The following is a 23,025-nucleotide window of genomic DNA, read 5'->3' as shown; positions in this document are numbered from 1 at the left end:
ATTAAATTTTACATGGCATTATCTTAAAGCTTATTAACTTCCCTTTAAAATGATCTATTATTTTTAAAATCTGTTCACAGATTTCTAACATTTATCCAAAATGAACCCGATATCTTACAATAAGGGCCTTTCGTTTATATTTGTCTTTTGATATTATTATATAGTTCAATTCCTTCCAATCTTCTTGTGATATATTCTTACAAAACTATGACAACAATGTGTGGTGACTTATGCAGATAAAGAATTATCAAGTGATTATTCAGAAGATAGTGACTCATCAAGCACTTATACGAGATATATTAGCTTACAAAGTTTCGCACGATTCTATGTGCATATGCAGCTGCTACGAAAAAAAACTGCTATCAATGTAATCGTATAGCCGCTATGTCTCCGCCGTTATCTTGTACAGAATTCTTGAAGTGTATCTGTAACATATATTATGTAACATATATTACGCACCTGTATTTTTATCGCAGCTAAATCATTCGCCGAAATAAAAAAATCTTGTCAAGTTTAAAAAATTTTTTGCAGAAAAATTGAATCATATATGATGGAGAATATTTCCAGAATAGAATTGCAATAATAATGAATAGAACATATTTTTGAAGAAAATACCCGTGAAAGCATCGAAAGCATTATCAATGAAAAGAATCATTTTTCAGAAGTATTTAAAAATTTATATAGCCATATGTATATCTAAAAATTTTGTTGAATCATCAAGATAATAAATATGCAGGATGTTCAAACTGGTTATTAAAACTTTTTATAGCATTATTATCAAATAAAGTATCGCAGAAATTTTTTTAGATTGAATGTGAGAAAATAATAATAAAATTGATCAAAATTGTTTTTTTTTATTTGATATATAAGCTTAATGTTTTGACATTAACAGATTATTTTAAAACAGTTTTATAATTAATTTTATCGTATTAGGATTTTAATCCTTCATTTTATAATTAATGCTTTTCTTGAGAACTTATCGACTTTATGCGAATATCTTATTAATTTTTTAAATTAAATACAAATTAAGAAATTAAAGACTGTGACAAAATAAATCAATAAATAATGCCTATAAAAGCCGACAGCAAATATTAATATGTTTGATTTATTTCAATGTAATAGTCAATAATAATATTATCTACATACCCCCCTATGAGAATCGAAACGTAATATTATATTATTGACTGTTATATTGGAATAAATTAAATATATATCAATATCTAATGTTGACTCTTGTAAGCATCACTATATATTTATTGATTTTTTAAATTACTATATATTTAAATTACTATTATATTTATAATTATTATTATATTTTTAAATTATTATATATTGATTAATATTTTAAGTTAATTTTATTCTATTTTCAATAGCTTATAGATACAGATCTCGATTTATAATCCATAAAATCCTACTTACTATTAACGATAAATATATAATGAGTCTTTACTCATTATTCGTAACTCTATACAAATCGCCTTTTGTATACTCAGCTGCTGACTAACTGCGTAAATTCCTCTCTCATGCGTAGTATCAAATATGCTGATCGAAAGCAACTTGAAATAATTGAATTTTGTATTTTTTTATTTATGTTAAAATATAAAGAGAATTAAAGTTCTTTTTAATCAATCATCAACATCAATTCCAAAAATTGATGAAAAATGTTATTGCTGACAATATTCTTCAACTCATCGTCAGATAGGATTCTTCAAAAAGAGAAATACACCATATGTTTATTTGTTCAAATTCTTGGAAGATATAAAAGAAGATTCTTAAAGAAGTTCTAAATTCCTAAAGAGCGAGATATAAAAAATTATTTAAAAAATATGAGATATACACGGAATGATGCTTTAAAAGTATCTAAAAATGTTTAGATATTAGGTGCGTTTTTTAATGAAAGAATGTTATTTATTTCACATGAGCATTAAAAAATACATTAATGAAAGTACTTCCCATCACTTGTAAAACGCTACGAATTAATTCCAACACCTAATACATAAATCTGAAAATAATTTTATTTGAATTCATCAAAATTATTTTATTAGAAATTCAAGTTATTAGAATAATGTTTTTGTAGCATTGCTTATTTTTTAATTTACAACATAATTATTTGATTCAACTATATGATTCAACGAAATCATTTTCAAATTTGTATCAGGCAAAATTTTAAATATTTAAAATCTTTTTTTCTATATGTAAAATATGTAAAATATATTGTAAATTATAAAAAATATTAAATTGTATATAAAATCATAAGTAAAATAAAATCATAAGTAATTCTATCCGAGAGATATGAATAAAAATCGTCTATCAAAATAATTATAAAAGACTTAACAATTGTTAGAATGTTAAAATTTTTTACAGCATTGTTATATCAACGTTCAAGCGTCCTGATAATTTACAAAATAATTATTCTCAGATTTGTATCTAGCTAATTTTTTAAATCGTTTTTTCTATTCCCTACGTCATTACATTTCGCACATTATCAGTCTTACACATATATGCTTTCTTTCGAGTAATATTTTAACCGAAGTTTACCACCATTCCCCCCTCCCTCCCCTCTTCCAAGGCGATGTAACTTTTTTCAAGGAGGTTCGATATCCTTAATGCTAATCCGTTATCCAAATTGCGATAAAACCTTCAGCATCGAACAATGTTACATCGAAGGCTACCGCGTAGCACGCTGGAAGATGCGAGTGAGTGTGCACTCGATCGGTTTTCCTTAAAGAAAACGGCGCTCTCCCGCATTCTCTTTCGCGTATAGTTCTCTGCGGTGCCACGAGATAATGTAACGTTACAACGAGGCACGCGCTCTCGGCCTTCCCGCACGAAGTTAGTACGCTCGTGGACGTGCGTCGGAGAGGACGTACGCACGAGTTTCTGGCCACAACCCGAGTCCAACCGAGCGGTACTTAAAGTGCTGAATTCATCGCGAGAGCGAGGGAAGAAAGAAAGAAACTGACACTTTCGACCTCACGTGGTGCAACGAACAAAGTGAGTGCAAACCATCTGTCGCTCGTAAGAAAAAAAATTTATCTCACCGTCTCGGTCGTGCGATTTTCATGTCGATCATCTTCGCGAGGAATCCAATTCGGAGGAACCGCGTGATTTCGAGAAGAGTGATCATTTGCGATTATTGATTATTCGTCTGCAACGGCATGATTTGTGAGATGAATGAGTGAGTCGCATGAATACGAATCCGAATTCTGTGTTTTTTTGAATGAGTTCTAAGTGTTTTGCATATAACAAATACGACGGGTTGTACATCGTTTTTTGATGCAAAACAGGTAAAGTGAAAGGACCTCGGTGCTTATCGAACACATAACCTGACGTACAACTCCAAAGTCCATTACGTCGCATACACGACGTAATTGACAATTAAAATCATATATAATTAGTCTTTGTTTTAAATTATTCCGCAATTGCACGTGCAAGTTGGTAGTCGTTGCAGTAGAGGCCTTTTTTTATAAGACTTTGTAGCTAAACTACTTGCATCGTTCATTTTTTTCTTTTTCCCCAATGTGGACAGAAAAAGAGGAGAAATGAATCGTGCCAGAAGTTCAACTGCAGACTTTATATTGTGATTGGTATAAAAAAGAAAACGAAAATTGCACACTTTGCATTTAATTAGCATGCATGAATATCGCGTGCGCGTTTGCGGAATTTTATTACTGCAAAAATACTTTGCGACATTCGATATTCGTTTTATTACAATAAAGAGGTAGACCCTCTTAATTTTACAGAAAAGTAAATCGAAATTTTTCTTAAGCAGAAAAAGAAAATTGATTAAATTGACAACGAACAAGAGATATTAAATGAAATAAATGTATTCTGTTACAAAATGTTACAAAAATAATATATATTTTTACATTAAAATTATCATTCAATAATATTCAAATCTATAATATCTAAATAAATTTATGATAGAACTATTGCATGTTCCTTTGCTAATTCCCTTTAAACGTGACGTGTGTCAAAGATTCTTGACTTGTCATTTCAATTATGATTCGTAGAGCTACATTTTAGATTATCTTCTATATTTTTTTAATATTGAATACTTAATTTTGAACACGTAAACTTACTGCACTATCAACCGGATTTTATCGGACATTCGTTGATGTATGATGTCGAATACCCGCATGCCAGTATTTATGTATACCGTGGATATGTATATAGAAATGTATATATATATAAAATTAACGTGCGATGCAACGATCAATGACATTAGTTATACTGTAGTGAATGCGAGGTAAAAAAAAAAACGATTGCAAGTGTTAATCGTTCGATAAGTATGAAGTGTATAGGTATAATCGTTCTGTTCCAAATTAAATTAAATCTTTCCTGATTTAAGTAAAATGATTTTTAATACTGGAAAAATGATTAAGTTGTAATTAAATAACGAATGAAAATTTAATTCTGTAGTTGCATTTAATTCTGTAGTTGCATTTAATTCGGCGCATTTTTTCTTTATAAATATTTAAAAACTGGAATATATAGATTAATTACTAATTTTGAGTATTAAAAGCATTGAATAACAGTGCCTACACAGCACAAAATTTACGGCAATGTCTCTGCGAAATCTGCAATATTGCTGCAACTTTTGTGCAACTTTATGTAAGGGTGCTTTTAATACTCAAAATAAATAATTAATAATTAACTTATACAAAATAACTAATTAAATAACTTATGCAGCACAGAAGCTTATAGCAACATTGCAGCAACGTTTACAATATTGCTGGAACGTTGCAATGTTGCTGCAATTTAGTCAATTTTGTATGAGAAGTAATTTTTAATATTAAATTGAGGTATTAAACGGGATTTCTGCAAGAGTTCAATAAATCTCTTATTTGACTATTATTTTATCGAGTACTGAATATTCTATGTTTTTGCTTATATATAAAACGGACTGCTTTGAATGCTCTTTGAAAATACGTTTCAGTTTATCGATTTCAACATTGGATCGTCTTTCCTACTTTAGGCATGCACTCGAATGCAAATGAAAGAATTAATTGACGTCTCGAATGTCGAATTGTGTATTCCGCTGAAGTATCCCGTCTCGTTTTTCGCCCGAGCGAATTTTTGCGAGCCTTTCGAAATTTTGCACGGGAACGTTGACGTTGGCGGAAGTTAGAATGATAATTATCGTAACACCTGGCGGACTTCTAATTTAGGGAAACAACCGAAACCGTTCGAGCCTATGTCGGTTTAACGATCGAGCCGCACGAGTCTCGACACAGACACGCATTCCGACGAATTAACTTTAAATGGCTCGCAGGAGAGCTATTTGCTTTACTCCCGCGAAGCTCAGCACGTGCATCTAAACCTAACTCTTGGGTATACTTTTGGTGGAATCCTATTTTAGAAACGCTAACCTCTGTTCCGGGAACTCGTGTTTTGCGGCGTGAATGAACGTATGTGTATACGACAGGTCTTATCGAGAGTATTCAAGATCTCTTTCCGTTAATAGCCGTGATATCATAAAACAATACATGAGATATTGAACACAATAATACTTAATAATCGCAATAATCTTTATTTAAAATCTGATAATTTTTTATGAATTAATTACGTAATATTGTACAATACTATCAATTCGATAATTTTTATGTTGTTAAATTATAAATAATAGTTAATAAAATATGGATATTCTCGAAATTTTCTCTCTTTACGAATTATTTAATGTTAAATTAATTCATCGATATAAATCTAATATATGAGATAACAATAGGTAAATAAGATAAGGTGATAAAATACGGTCCGTACAATAAAAATTGGGCATATAAGAATATTTTGACATAGCAGTTATTTCAACTTGATTGTCGAAAGTGAGAATAATATGTTTATTTCTAGAAATGTCCAATGTTATTAATCTTAACCGGTGATGATATGCATTTGGATAAGTTCATTCCTTGAGTAGTCGCATATTGATCTTTTACTTCAAAAATAACATAACTCAAAAACAATTTTTAAATTATGACTATGAATGAATTAAGTAAGTATTACATACACAATTCATCGAAAGTGAATTAACTTAACTTTATAAAAAAATCCTTAAAACATCAAAGCATAAAAAGAATGATTTTAAAAAATTGTCGGAATTGTTACAAGTTTAAAAACAGTGGGTTTTAGGGATTATGAATTGCAAATAACAAATTTATTATTGATCATGATATTTGATCAATGTTAAAAATATATTCATTTTGATATTATATATATTTGTTTAGCCAGTAATTTTCTGTCAAATTTAAAAATAGCTTTTTTATTTTTTTTTTGGCAAACTTAATTTTTTGAGTTATATTCATTTTTGAAATAAGAAAGCGATACGTGAAAATTTAATCGTGGCGCGTTATTTTTCTGTGAATGTCGATTATGCAATGAATCAATGATGATAGTGAAGAATTAAGTATATACACAAGATGCATATACGTTTTAAGAATTTTGTTTCTTCGTCCAAGACACTTGTCAAAAAAATATATTCTCAAATATCAACGAAGGCATATCGATATATTTATCGGAATCAATAATTCATTGGCGGATTCAGAAATTTCTGAAGAGGGACGCGCCGCAAGCAAAATTGTGTTTAACAATAAGTCAAATATGAAAAGATGGAATATTAAACTATTATTTAAATTATTACATTAAAAAAAAGTATTATTTAAATGTATAATTCATAAAACGTTTTAGTTTAAATTGTATTAATAAAAAAATATATATAATGAAATTTGTTTTTTTATATCTATATAGAAGTCCCTTAAACACACTAAAAAATACTTTCATAATATCAAAATTATGATTTTAGAAATATTAAAAATATATATAACATTGCTATAAATATTTTTTAAAAAAGATACTCCAAAGGTAGATCGTGTCCTCCTTATTGATCCACCAGTGTTCGTGTTTAATAGCATAAAAAAACCATTTTTTGTAAAATAATATAGAACAAAATACAATTTCAATAATATATCGATCCTTTACTTAAAAAGTGACAATTAAAAAATAATATAAAAAACGTAATGTTTAAGTTATTATCATGAATGGATCAGGTAAACATTATCCTATACAAAATTATTAAAAAAATGATCTTTAAAGTCATCACAATTTAAAAAGGATGGTTTTTTCAAAGAATGATTGTGAAATAAAAATGAGAAAAATGACATTTGATCATAAGAGCATATTATTTTTATTATTTACGATATTATTTCATTAGTCAATAATTTTCTATCAAATTGAAAAATAATTTCTTTTTGTGAGAAGCTCAATCTTTTTGTTTTTTAAATAAGAAGGCGCTAAATTAATCCTTTTTTTTTCAATGATTATTTTAATAATAATAATGATAATAATGAAAAACTTTTTTACTAATTACAAAATATTCTCGCACGTATTTTATTAGAAAGTAAATTTTTTACATAAATGATATGTCTGTTCGTACTTTTGTTTGTACTTTTTGCCCTTAGAATCTCTACTTTCTCTCTTTTCAATGCCCGATTATATATCTATTTATCTCGTTTTAAGTGTAATAAATATTTTTTAGGAATTTCAGGCAACACGAACAGACTTAAAGTTGAATTTTTAGAAAGACACGTGGACTTAATACTCTAATCAGAAAATAGTCAATTTTGGAATTCTATCATATTTCATTGTGATCGCTACAACAAAACTTAAAATAAACGAGATAACAAGTGCACTCATTTCCACAGGCACCATGAATAAGACCGAATTCAACATTGTCCTGAGCACGGAGCCATCGAGGACGTCTCCGAACGTGATTCACTCTCACATTCCGGTGCCGAGAATATCGGCCACGATCAAGGCTCAAGAGAGATGTCCTCCAAAGCGCAGAGGATCCTTCGAGAAGCTCGGCCGCGGGACAGGCAATGTGGCAGCCCAAAGAGCATCCTTCGAGAAGCTCGAAGCTTCAGTCGCACAGCTGAGGTCACGCAATAACAATCAATTGTCGACCTCCAGCATCGAGATGCGAAAATCCGAGGAAAAGACGACGCCGGTGAACGTTTGTAAGACGAACGACGTCGCCAGACTCAATAGAAGCAACAGCTTTTTGGAAAGCAAGTGGAAGAGCAAATATGAGGATTCGGAAAAGAGGCGGAAACACCTGTTGCAGAAGAGCGAAGCTGGTAATTATTAATTAAAAGCGTCGAATGTTGCGATATCAAACATAAAACTGATGTCATGTGGTTGTACTAAATAATAGCTACTAGAATCTGAATCTTGAATCTGTGTTAATAAGTAGACATGTGCTTAATTACACACACACACACACACACACACACACACACACACACACACACACGCGCGCGCGCGCGCGCGCGCGCGCGCGCACACACACACACACACACACACACACACACACACATACACGTGTATATATAAATATATGAAGTGCGAGGTTTACATTATTGGATTGATATTTCGATTCAATGATATTCATCATCCGATTTCATGATGAAACAATAAAGCATCCTTATACTTCATAAAATAAGAAAAGCGTAAACTTAAACGAGTATTTATAAAATAATTCGTATACATATTTATACTTGAATATATCAGAAACAAGATCATTCTTATTTTTGAAAGTTCCTTCGATACGATACGAACATAAGCTTATCAAATTATTCGGCGTTGATTTTTTTGTTAGACTTTTATTAACAAAAGTTTATAAATAATGGAAAGCGTGTTCATGGATCGACTGAGAATGTCGTGTACTCGATTATCATGTCATGATTCACTTCTGCATATAAAATGAAGGCAATGACGCTGTATTAGTCACACTGTTTATACGCGATAGAATTATAAATCGACGAGGCAAAATATTATTAATTTCTATATTCTTAAAACGGTATGTTGCATTGATTAATTAGCCAGGTTGATCGATCGAATTTACGTAAAAAGATCAGGAAGTGAGATATTTTGAACAACTTTCTCAAAGTCGTTCGAATACGATTTATAATTAATTAATCACAAACGCTTTGTAAGCGATTCATACATAATACATATAACATGACGTGTCAGAATTTCAGCAAGAAATTTAAAGATAATATTTGGAATATAACATCAAAAAGAAAAAAAAAATGAAATGATGGGAGAACAATATGTTCACCAGAATTTTGCGCGAAACGTTAGAGTAATTTTCTACATGCATGTATACATATACATAATATAATTTTTTGCTTTTTGAATTGTTTATTTTAACTGAAAGACTATTATATTATCACGTTTGATAAACATTCTATCGCTGGAATATGTATTTTGTTCAACTTTTTTCAGAACGATGACATCATCAATCGTTTCTCAATAGTTCTAAGGATTATATGACCTTAATCTGATTATTGACTTAATCGCGATGATAACTGACTCATCTAGCCCACGCACATCCGTGCCATTCCATGAAAAAAGAAATTATAATATTTTACGATACAATATTGCATTCTGCATTATAATCTCGAACACTTTTTACAGCAAATAAAGACCACGTAGATTTGGAAAAAAAATACCAACAATTGCAGAAAGAAAATAACGTGCTGCAATCGCAAGTTCAAGAGAAGGAACAGAAGCTGCTAAAATTACGGACAGGTGCGTAACTTTTACAGCACGAAATATTGCAACAATATTGCAACAATATTGCAAAATATTGTAATTATAATATTTTGTAGAAAATATTGCAATATATTACTGCAATATTACAATTCAATAAATAAGTACGCGGCCTTGCCATGAGAGGGATACGTTTCTCGTAAGGAAAACGTCCAAGAATCCTGTAAGGAGTATGCAAATCGAGTTAGCAAATTTCCTGGAGATTCCTAATCTTTTTTTAAGACATGTTCGGATTCCCATCCGGGGTGTTCTCCCGGGGTCATGTCATTCTTGTTTAATATTTGGTAAATAAACAAGGATGAAATGATACCTGGATGTATTCGGGGAATCTGAATATAGCCTTGGATGTGCTTTCTAGATCTCCGAATATTTTTTTATTATAACTTTATCATATGTATTTTGGAATATGATGCTAAACAATATGTTAGCAATTAATAAAACTAGAATAATTATTAAAATATTATATGCATTATGTTATAGCAATATTTTATTTTTACGGATATAAGAATAAAATATTGCTGCAACTTTATGTAATATTTTAATAATCCAGTTTTATTAATTGCTAAAATATTATTGTGCATCACATTCCAGAATATAATACGACGAAGTTATGATTATAATAACAGTTAGCTACTCTGTTGTGCTGAGTACTGTTTCTTACTTAATTTCGTGTGTCATCTTGATTTTTTAAATAAAACTCATGAGACATATGAGAATATACGTGAATATATGCGGATGTTATGCTAACTGATCAACATTATCAAGAAAAAAAATAATGTTTTCAGAAAAAGACAGACCTTAAAAAAAGGAAAATTCCAAAATTTTCCTGATAAAATCTGACAAAACTTCATGAAAATTCCTAATTTTCAATAGGTAAAAAAGAAATTATCTGCAAATTTTAAGTCTTTCAGATTTTTTCAAGTCTTATTGAAGTTTCATCTTATAATATATATAGCCGAATCTTCTCTAAAATTATTAAATTCTTATTCTTTTCTCATAGTTTCTGAAGCAGTATGTAAAGAATACGAACAATTAAAACATCAATATGACGTGGAAACGAACGCAATGCATAAAGCTATGCAACAAGCCTCTCAGGTAACAATATATTCATGATAATTTAATTTGCGTATCTCATTTGTGATCTGTGTGGTGATACATAGAAAATATATTAAGTGATTTGTAATCTTAACCAATAACGAATGAGAATTGTTGTATATGTGATACGTAATTGTTGTAAAATAATACACAATTTTGTTATATTAGTGGTACCGACAAAATCGCGAACTGAAGCGGAGATCTCAAATTATGGCGCAGAAGTTTCTACATAACAATCCAGATGAGTCGTTGCATCTCGACATATCCGATGAAGTGGACTCAAACTTCGAGGATTTGGATCATTTGAGGCAAACGGTGAAAGGTCAGTGCTAATTTTATTCGGTTTTCGCGAATGTTACTTATATTTGCTCTCAAGATTGCATTAACAATCGAGTTTAAATAAAGTTAACAAATTAGTCTTAAATGAAACATTCGTTTCCAGAGCTGAGCGGTGAAATAGCACGATTACAAACGGAACTTCATTCCGCGCGACTTCAAGAGTTCGAAGCGCAGGAGCAGGTAACGCAGCTAACTACGCAGCTGGAAGAGGAAAGAGTCCTCCGACAAAAAAGTAAAATGAAATCTCTCATAATATCGTGATATCGTGATGCAAAACACAATAAACCTATCGATTCGTTTTTGTTGCAGGCGAGGAAAAAATTAACGAAATGAAAGTGCATAAGGAAAACATGGAAAGAATTACAAAAATGGTAGCCGAGGAAGTGCAGACCTTAAAGACGCAATGTGATCGCGAAAGAGAAAGCGCGAAAATGCTGCAACTGGAAGCTGAAAGGGTGCGTCATTACAATCGTCAATTTAATTTCATTATTATTTTACACACACACACACACACACACACACACATACACAAAATATATAATTATAAATATATAATTATACTGTTCGACAAAGGAAAAATCTAAAAATGGTCAACTTTGGCTGTGAATGGACACTTTAAAATCTATGCAGTTATCATCTTGAAAGTTCATACATTCATGAAAAAAAGGCTTATTTACCCAAGAAAGTTTGGGAAACCTTTTCAAAATAATAAAGTAGATTATTTGAAAAAGAATTTATTTTATTATTAATGAATATAGATTTCGAAATGGTGTGTTTACATTTAACACATGTCGGACCATTAAATACTGTAAAAATACATTACCAGGGAGATACACAAATGTTTGTGGATCTCTCTGATGTCTTAATATATTTAACGTATAATATTTAATGGTCCAACATGTGTTCAATATAAACACATCCTTCGTTTTTAATCACAGATTCAAAATCTGTTGTTCATTAGAAACAAAATGAACTTTTTGCGAAGCATTCAAACAACCTACTTTATTATTTTTAGGTTTTTTAAGCTTTTCTGGTAAAAAGCTTTCTTTTATGAATGTATGTATTTTCAAGCTGATATAACTACACAAATTTTAAAAGTATCCTTTCACGATCAATTTTGGCCATTTTTAGACTCCCTCAATAATTGGCCATTTTTAGATATCCTCCTTTAAACTTTTTTTTATACACTACAAGTAAGATCTACAGATTTTTGTCACTGAAAATGAATTCATAGATGATTTCTTGATATAAAATCTGTATCGGACAGTATTAATAATTGTTCATACTATTTAGATTATCTTAAAATAAGAAATCGAATTTTTTTACTTTTTAAACGATATGCGAAAAGAAAATAAAATCTGGGGAATTAAAGAACATTAAAAATGGAAGTCATTTTCATATATTGCGCTGATTATAATTGGTTATTTGTTTAGGTCCAGAAAGAACGAAACATCTTAGCGCATCAAAGCGCTCTTCTTATGGCCGGAGTCGGAGACGATCCAAATGGGAGATTGTTAACCGTTTTGCAAGAAGTGGAATCCCTAAAGAGGCTACTAGAAGAAGAACAGCAAAATCATGCTTCTCAAATACAGATGTTACAGGAGAAATTAGAGGAGAAAGAATCGAATGTAGAATTTGAAATTGTCGAAGAAAAATTAAAGCTCGCGGAATCAGAGTTAGAAGTAGTTGTTCAGAGAGCCGAAAGGGCGGAGAAATCGATGGAAGAATTGGAAAACATTGTACATTGCTTAAAACAGAAAATCAGAGAGTTAGAGGAGAAAGTTTCAAAACCGCCACCGCCACCGCCACCTCCTCCACCACCACCGATGTCGACAATTAGTCAGTCATCAATAAAATTATTGACTAAAGAAAAATTGACTTCAGCTGTAAGCGATATGGAAAATATGCTTGGTATTACGCCGAAAAAAACACCTACAGTTGTGCAACAACCTGGTAATTATACACAATCTTATGTCATTTTGTCATCATGAATTGTTTTGTTTTATTGTAAATGTATAAAAGTTATACAATGCAGTACCATATGTATGTGATTTTCAGCTATCGACGATATTATTAATCAAATTAAAGGCGGACGTTTCACGTTAAAACAGACAGATGTAAGTTAAATTATATAAATATTTAGAATACATTATAAAGCTGTTTAAAGTACCATTAACTTCTCAAACATTCTTTAAATCTGTATGTCTTTTGTTTTTGAATGATATTTGTTTTTAAACGAAATGCAACATTTCTTTTGCCCGATTTTAACATGCATATTTGAGTAAGACATTGATTTCAGAAACAAAGAGAAGAAGAGAGGAAAAGACGACAAGAAGCAGAAAGTAAGCCGCCAGCAGTTTCTGAAATGTTAAATATTCTCGGTACTATGAGACGAAGAGCCAAGCCAATCAGACAATCATTAAAGTTTGCAGACACAGCGTCATAGTAATGAGAATTGTTTGATACTTATGAATACATTGTAATTCCAACAAAAACTTGACAAATTTTATATAAACAATTGATTAAGTTATACAATATTATTTGACAGTACGCGATCTGTTATATTATGTGTACATTTTCTCTTATAGATCTGCTTTGCTCAACCTAAATTTACACAAAATCTATTTATTCGACTGTAAAAGTAATTTTTATACTATGAAATCTTAAGTCAGACGAGTCCAAATCGATGGCCATTTTGCAAATATTTTGTAAGTATGTTAAGAGAAATAAAAATAAAAAGAATGAAAAGGAACCATATGCGAAATTCTTAGAAATAGTTTGTAATATAAGCATTATGTAAAAGTTATATTATAAGTTTAATGTAATGTACCGTTATATTGTACGTTATACATGTAGATATATAAAAAAACTATCTATGAGAAATATATTTTCCATTCATAAATAGAAAATTTTGCAAAGAACTCACAAGTTCGATAAATGTAAAATAAAAAACAAACTTTATATAAGTTTAAAATAGATAGTAATATACCAAGTAATAGTATTGGAGGATATGGATAGAATCATATCAATCCTTATATGTCTCAAAGAGACCTAGATTTAAAGAGTTCCTCTACGATTCCTACTGAGTCAGTACGGATTACGAAATTTTTCTGTATATACGGGATGCGGGATTTGAACTCGCGATCTGTTGAGTCCGTCGCTTTCACACGTAACACGGCATTTCTTGAATATACAAATCTAAGTATAAAAAAAAATTGTTATTAGGTCTATCTATTCTAAACTTATGTGAAGAGAGATTTTTTTATTTTACACTTGTCGAACTTCTCTTGTTAGCCATATCGTTCGTTTAAGAAAATGTTAGCACAATATATTTTTATGAAATTAATTAAGAAAACTGATTCTGTATTTTATCAAATATTGATTGCAATTTTGAAGCTTCAAAAAGTAGTACTCGTCTATAAGGTATCATCTCGTCGTCTGTTTCAGTCCACGTTCCGGATAAACCACTGTCCGCTTCTTCTTCGACAGAAAATTCGAAACTAACAATTGCTTCTTCCGCAAAGATCTCCTCTTCTGGGTTACTCCACAATATTGATGGTTCAGTACCGTTCCTATTCTTACTTTTCGCCTTTTTCCCGGCTCGTTTATCTTCTGACTTGTACAATTTACATATAAGTATGTAATAGGAAAAATTGAATGGCATATTTCTGTTATTGGCACGTTTCAATTCGGAAATTAGATTTTCGAGAAGTGGTACTGAAATCTTGGCGGGAATGTTAACAAATCTTTCATTAATGAGCAAACCCAATTGCGCTGCGTCGTTCTCCAGTACATTTTTTATCATAGTATTAACTGCATCAGTTGCGTGTTCATCTGCTAGCTGTTTCAGTAGATTTCTCAATTGTTGTATACATAAAATGTTCTGAAAAAAATTAACTTTTTTAATAAATAAAATTGATAGATAAATATTAATCATAAATTTCTCAGTTTGATAATGATTATAATTTATTATCGTTAATTTGAATATCGTTACCAATTTTTTACTTACCTGTTTATCAGAAACATTAATGACAGTTGTAATACCAAATACATCATTGATATCATTACTATCCTCATCATCATCAGATTCATCAATTTCTTCAGATTGTTTAACGACTGATCCTACATAATTTTGAGAAATTATTAAATCCGTCAATCCACCCAAATCAATGTGTGCTTTAAGGAAAAGTTGTTGCAGTAATGTTTTAATTCCATGATAATCTGGATCTTGTGGATTGCGACCCTCAAAATCCACTTGAAACTCTATCCCCTAAAATTTATACTTATTACAGTATTGCACTATCTAGTTTTATAAAATAAATATAATGTTAATTATGATTATAATTAAACTTCAAAAAAATTAATTAACATTCATTACGTCAGTTTGACGATATGTTACATGATGCTGATGTATCGATAATGTTTGATATATAATAGTTTGAATTATACAGAAATGTTGTACTTTGACTGGGAAAAAAATCGCATTTTCCCACTTTGATAAGAATATGACAATAAAATATGCTACGCGTCTTATTACTTAACATTTTTCTAAACAAATTAGAAAGAAATACATAAATTACGCTATACATAAATTTTATATTAATTTTATACTAATTTGCAGGTATGTAATTATTCAATTAGATTAATATTTTCTTAAAATACTTTTTTACGTCATAAAGATAAAAATAATCGGATTCAATCTGGGCGTATACTCAAAACGCTCTATTCACTCTTTGTAGATAATTATAGGATTAATTCAACAGATAGCAGTAATAACTTATGCAGGTGATCCATATGACTGTATCAATTTATAAATCATATTATTCATTTTGTTATTTAAACATAAACAATTGTTTTCTATAATTAATCAAATGTAATTGTTACTTTCAGTAGTATTTTATGTTAGTATAGCTCTGTATTTCAACTTTCAATAATATGTTATTTAAATTATATTTTTATCACATTTCGTTTATAATTAAACAAAAGGAACTCTTTACCTAGTGAAATCAATATAGAAAGAATTATTTTCCTCTCTAAAAGAAGCAGCTGCTTTAAGTACTTCATCTAAAGCAATCAAGAAAGTAATCAAGAAAACGACAAAAAAAAACAGGAGTCTTGAAAGAATTGTGGTTCTGGGCTACTGTATGTACACGTCTACCGACAGTTGTCAGTATCATTAAGTAACGACGATCAAGAAGAACCGCGTTTTTTTTTTCAGAATCGTTCTTGTTATTGATTGTTAATTATTGACACCGACAATTGTCGATAGTCGTGTACAGAATACAGGCTCTGTGAAATATATCTCAGGAAGATATAGTGAGAGTCATGCATAAATATGATATTTATAACATATGTTACACATGTTCATGAATTGTGAGCATTCATAGCAAACAGAGTTTTAGAAAGCAGAAATTAACATGTTCAACAATGTTTGATTAAGTTATTATTGTTTTATAAATACGCTGACAAAAATAGCTTTCTTTTATATCAGTATAAAGATATTTATAATCTTTACAACCTTTATTTAATATTAAGAGAAAAAGATTAAAATATGATATGTTCATATGTAAAATGTCAGATCAAGTATCTTGTAAATGTATAAAAAAAAATTTTTTAAATTTTTATTTATTAGTATGTTTGTGTGCAATAAACTTATAAACTTATAAAAATAACGTCGCGAATCTTTACTTTCCATGTTTCTAATATTTTCGTATGAAAAGGAGAAAACATATACATGGATCATATTGAGTACACATGTTCTCAATATGCGCGAAATGCTGCTTTTTTTAAATCTTTATTGTACTTATATAAATATTTGAAAATATTTTTTTAACATTTACAGAAATGTTCCCTTTTTTAATTTGATTCCCTTCATTAATTCTCAATTTTCAGCTCAGCAAAAAATTAGAAAAAAATCGCAAAGCTTAGGAGTATATACGATCTCTAATTACCTTACAATTTGCTGTTCCTATTGTGATTATATTTACAATCTTAATAATTTGCTTCAAAAATATGAAAGATAATTCTGAATTGCTATTATATATTACTTGTACAATATCATGTAACATATATGCATATATTAAAAAAAAAGTTAAATAATTATATATATATATATCCATTCCTCAACACTACTGCAGTATTCAAATATTATTAGAATATTAATAATTAATAAATATTCTTAGAAAAACATTATTTTATTAACTTTTCCTACAATTTCTTACTATCTGCAATGCAATAGATATAAATAATAAGTCTAAATTGATACAAATCAGTACAATTTGATTATAGAGGCTAACAGAATGAAAAAATATAACTTGCATGTCATATTTGTTATCATTAATAAATATATAGATTATTATTGCATGTATACATACACATTGCATCAAAATCTAAACTTATCAAAAGTATATTTTTTCTACTTCTACTCAAAAATATCAGCCAGATTCATGAAGTTATTATATATTAATACTCTTTTCTATTACTGTTTGATAATACTAATTCAACGAAGATTTGATAATGAAAATAATTCATATAATATAGACAAGAAAATATATAATATAGATAGAATTGCCATCCATACGCTTTTTCTCTACTGTTCTCTTTTTTTAGGATATCTGGAGACATCTGAGGTAATTATGAGTCTGTAGTTTTAGGGAATCTTTTAATTTTTTAGGTCTATTCGCGTTGCACACATTTTTTGCACTCAACATCTTTGCTTTCTCTCTTTTCAACGTATACATATATGTCTATTTCATTTTAAATACAAAAATATTTGGGGACCTTAACAACAAGACTATTTGTCTTTTCTCGTGCATTATTCTGTATTATTATTGATTTACAATAAGTAGTTGCAGTAATTTTTTAGCTATAACTAACTAATTACAGTTGAATGTGAGGAGAATAATCAATTATATATGATTGCAATATATGATTGGTCAATCTTTTACATTCAATTAGTAACACTAATGAACAATCAGATGTGAAATAAGTGTTTACTGTTCTGATCAATTTTATTAACCTGTATGCATTTTAATATGTGTTTCTGGAAGTTCAAGCAAAATGTCCGAGATTTTTGACCTATAAATTCAAGTTTTGAAAATTTTGATGTGGCAACCCTAAATATAGATAAATATTTTTAAAAATAAATATAGAATTTAAAACTTTTACATCACATTTCATCTTTGTAAAAATATTTTTCTCAGTTTTTCTGAAATTTAGGATCTATACACTAAATATTAAAAATTATAGAGTTGATGATATTTCATTCTCTATTAGGCAGCAATCATTTATATTGGAATAGCATATAGATGAAGCTTTCACCTGCATGAAGTTACCTCAACAATGATTTTCGCATGTATGTCATAATGTATTATGTCTTTGTTAATCTTATATTTAGATAAACTGGAACAAACTAATTTTTGACTGCAGGATTGCATTCAGAAAGCCATTTACAATAGTCGCATCGACAACCAATATCATGGACAGGAATATTGTTTTTAGTCCTGTGATTGTCGCAGTCGCAAGGGCTCTTGTACAGAATTCAGCCAACTTCAACTTTCTACAACAAGAGCTCTTATGAATACTAGAAACAGTATTCCTGTGAGATTGGTTGTGTTCAGTGAATTCAACAATTAAGTAAGTGTTCGCTGTTATTGATGTGTTCTTCTAGATTATTCAATCAGACTTTTAGATCTAGAAGAATAGCAGAAAGCTATTCATTCAATTGATGAATCCACTAAACACACTAAATCTCATATGACATGCAACACAGCCTATGTGACTATTGTAGATGAGGCTAGAATCATTGTCCAGATGCACCTAGATGTTATATCCTTATTGTTCAAAAATGTTAAACAAGGCTAAAACAATATCTGGGTGCATCCAGATGATGATTCTGAAACTAGCCTAGCACCTGCTTGATGTCCCACTGGACAAACCCTTCAAACCAACCTAGATTAGATTAATGCTTTGCTATTGATTGATGTTAAATCCATTCTACAATTACGTAAGCGTAGTTGTAAGTGGTTGTAGTTGTGAGAATTAACAATTATAATCACATATGAGGAAAATATTCGACTGTGATCAGTTAATTCTTACGATTATCACTTGTCAACTACACTTACATAATTGTAGATTGGATTTAACATGTTCTACTAATAGTAAAGTTTGCGGTATCATTAAACTAACCCAAATCGGATTAAAACCCATTACTCGAAAATGCTATAAATAATGAAATAACAAAATAGATCGACAGCAGAACACGACCGCGTGTTTGCTGAGTGAGGTTAACCATTTGATTATTAAGCATATCTCATAAGTAAACAGAAATCTGCTTCACCTGCTTATTTGCGATCTCATATTCCTCGTCCTCACTGCTGGACGAGATATGATTCTCGTCATCGTCGTGCAACTTTTGTTGAATTTCTCGCTTCTTCACCGGAGCAGCCATAACGACATTCACATTAGTAGAGAACCTACAATCAGAGTGACACCATACTGGTGTCACTTGTGATTGGTCCGTCATGTTTTAGCCATTCCCTCCAGTTTTTTAAACGCATTATTTTCTAAATTTTGAATTCATGCTAAAAAAATGCTCAAAAATTGTGACAAATTAAAAAATAATAATAAATAAATATTGTATATAAAATAATAAAACTTTTACATATATTATTTATTATAAAATTTCTAATATTATATTAATATTGCACATTATAATATTGCACATTACTTTATACAAAATGTTATTTATTGCACATTATTTGCGCTATTAAATGCGCTAGTTTATTATCCATTCTCTATTCCTACATTAATGTACAATATTACAAAATGTACAATATTGCAATAGTATAAAATAAATGAAATTTTATAATAAATAATATATGTAAAAGTTTTATTATTTTATATACAATATTTATTTATTATCATTTTTTAATTTGTCACAATTTTTGAGCATTTTTTAGCATGAATTCAAAATTTAGAAAATAATGCGTTTAAAAAACTAAAGGGAATGGTTAAAACATGGCGGATCAATCACAAGTGATACCCGTATGGCGTCACTCTGATTGTAGGCTCTCTACCCCATTCTTATTTTTATAATTATATTTACAATTTGCAATTTGAATAAAGTTAGAACTCTTCTAATTGTATAAGCAAATTATATTTAATTTAAAATTGTGAAGGAAATTTATATGAATAAAAATGAATCAACCTAAGAGGCCCTCCACCACTCCCGCCAACTTTTAATGGCGATCCTCTTTTCTTTGTAAATATATTCCCCCGTAAAAAAACGAGTTACTAATAAATTTAGTCAGTTTTTGCAGGTAAGTATGTTTTAAATTTATTTTTTATATCTCTCTTTTTGTCTTTAATTATATTATTATATTTCGCTAAAATCATATTGCATTATGATTCGCGAAATACAATAAAATAATTAACAATTACATTGCATAGTTTTTTAATATGATATTTTATTGTAATACTTTAATAACACAATAATTATTTACAATACAATGTAAAATAAAAAATGTTGTTCGAAATGTAATAAGAATTATATTATAGAAGCACAATTAACAAAATTTAGAAATGAGGTATTATACGAAAATGTCGAAAATACATACGATAACACAAATTTTCTTAAACTAATGTTTAATGAAGTATTGATAAATGTGGAATGGAAATACTAACAACAATTAGATCGTACTAACTATTAATTATTAACTTGCGATTATATTATAAAACTTATTAATATCGTGATGAAAAGTCATTAATACATTTACGACAAGACTTTCATCGCATTTAAGATAATTATCCCGATAATTTGAAGTCCTTCCACGTTGTGACAAGGTTAATATCCGATACAAAGAAGAAAAAAATCTTCATAGAAAAGCGAACTTGATGTATTCTGATTCCACATCAAATTCATAAGATCCATTCGCAAAAAAAAGTTAAGCAATCCGTCAGACACCAGCTTATTACAGAAGGATGTGAATTCCAAATCTTTCAGACCACTTATGATAGAAATAATTTTGGTAGCATCTTAATTACATTTTTATTGCATTTTTAATATAATATCAAAATTTGCGAAGAAATTATATGTTCTGCCACACATTATTACAAACCATCTCTTATTAAAAATAAAAAGATAAAATGATTTCCTTTTGGAATGGTGATTACGAAGGAATATATTTAATAGTAATAAAATACATGCATTATTGTAATTTTTTATATGTATGAATACAAAAGTATCTCGGGTACCAACTGTTTGAGATAAATCGAACTTGATAATAACGAGATTTTAAAGAACTAAGTATGCTTTCTGAAAAATTTGTTATTATATATAAAATTTAACAATCTTTTTTTTCTGCATTTTTCCAAAATTTTAATTATTAATATCTCGCTAATAGAAGGGTATACATTCGACTTATCTTGAATTTTTTGTATCCACACATTTTTAATTAAATTCATGTAATCACGATATTATTGATAAAAGAACATAAGGTATTTTGATAAAAAAATTATCTAAATCGACAAAAATCAAAACTTGTTAAATATAATCTCGTAATATGTCTGCATGTATTTTATCATAGAAATTATATAATATACATATAAATTAATAATGAACAATATTCTGGAATGGCGGGACGTCTTCAATACCTAAAAATGATTTTAAAATAATAGTTAAAAAATTAAATATATATATTCGTAATCATATTTTTTTGTTAGAGCAATCATCGAAAAATAACCAAATTATTTGCATAAAGCATAAATTTATTTACTTAACAATTTGGATTTAAAAAAATAATCATTATATATATATCCATACATTAATTATATAATATTAAATTCGTATTGTTATTTAGATATGATACTATTACTAACATTATTATTACTAGTGGGAGAACATTTAATAAAACAAAAAAAGCGGAAATTGTATGTTAAAGTATACTACTAAATTAATTTCGTAACTTGATTTTAAAATATACAGCATATAATTGTCTGACTCATTGACAAAATTATTACTTCCAGTGCAAGACGAGAAAATTTGGGATTAATTCCGATTCTGTACAAGAATTTCTAACAAGATGCCAAACTAGACTTTGCGAATGGACTTTACAGAAAGCGACGAGGAATAAGTCTTCGTATGGTATTGTAAAAATAATTTCGACTTTCCGTCGGTACAAATCACGCATTCACTGCATCAACATAGCATCCACTTGATGCGAGAGACAGCGATGAGACTTTCGTACATAATAAATTAATCATTAATATTTGTAATTTTTTAATGTTAAAAATATAAATGTAAAAAACAAACAAGAAGTTAACCTATATTACCTCAGTCAAAGCTCGAATCTTTACTGACTTATTTAATAAATTAAATAGACGAAAAATTGACGATTATTTTAAACATCAAATTTTTAATTAAAAGTCACTTAAAATTATTAATGACTTTTTCATATTTACAATAAAATCCAAATTAAAAAAAATTTTTTTAAATAAACATCTATCAAATTCGTTAAATTAATAAACAATTTTTGTTATCATATGGTTCGTCGATTTCGTGTAATTTACATCAATAAAGCAACAATAAATTTGATTTACCACGACAAGATAAATGCTATCTGTATGGAATAGATATATTTAATATGAATATATAAACATTCCAATAAATGTATAATTTAAATTAGTAATTATTGCGGAAATTACAAAAATAAACATGATGGCATTTACCTGGACATAGTTCACATAAATTTTATATTACGTGTGTAATATTATTATACATACATTTATTTATGATAAAATTAATTACAATATTAATGCGTATACATACTTCGTATAAGTATAGAATTTTATAAGATATTAAGTTTCAATTTCAGGAGAGTTGAAAATTCAATGAAATTTAAAATTATATATAATATATAATCATAAAATTAAAATTATATATAATATATAATCATATTTGACAATTGGATTGTTGACAATTAA

The 23,025-nt window shown here is 28.9% G+C and overlaps 2 protein-coding genes across 2 annotated transcripts; one reads left to right on the top strand and one right to left on the bottom strand.

Moving 5' to 3' along the window:
• The first annotated feature begins 2,801 nt into the window (after positions 1–2,801).
• On the top strand, positions 2,802–13,795 carry LOC105153283 (uncharacterized). The gene is made up of 10 exons (XM_087406370.1): positions 2,802–2,994; positions 7,698–8,132; positions 9,475–9,588; positions 10,610–10,704; positions 10,873–11,026; positions 11,147–11,275; positions 11,353–11,498; positions 12,477–12,996; positions 13,102–13,160; positions 13,343–13,795. Exons 2-10 carry the CDS (start codon positions 7,703–7,705, stop codon positions 13,487–13,489), a joined length of 1,794 nt encoding a protein of 597 aa, XP_087262496.1. The 5' UTR covers positions 2,802–2,994; positions 7,698–7,702; the 3' UTR covers positions 13,490–13,795.
• Positions 13,499–19,556, bottom strand: LOC105153297 (protein BCCIP homolog). The gene is made up of 3 exons (XM_011068051.2): positions 19,382–19,556; positions 15,053–15,313; positions 13,499–14,926 (listed from the first exon to the last, which is right to left on the bottom strand). The coding sequence occupies exons 1-3, from the start codon at positions 19,490–19,492 to the stop codon at positions 14,390–14,392; spliced, it is 909 nt and encodes a 302-aa protein (XP_011066353.2). The 5' UTR covers positions 19,493–19,556; the 3' UTR covers positions 13,499–14,389.
• Between the last annotated feature and the right edge of the window lie 3,469 nt (positions 19,557–23,025).

Source organism: Acromyrmex echinatior, chromosome 5 (genome assembly GCF_024713525.1).
Source record: "Acromyrmex echinatior isolate Ae372 chromosome 5, ASM2471352v2, whole genome shotgun sequence".
Lineage (NCBI taxonomy): Eukaryota > Metazoa > Arthropoda > Insecta > Hymenoptera > Formicidae > Acromyrmex > Acromyrmex echinatior.
This window is presented reverse-complemented; position numbering and strand designations above follow the sequence as displayed.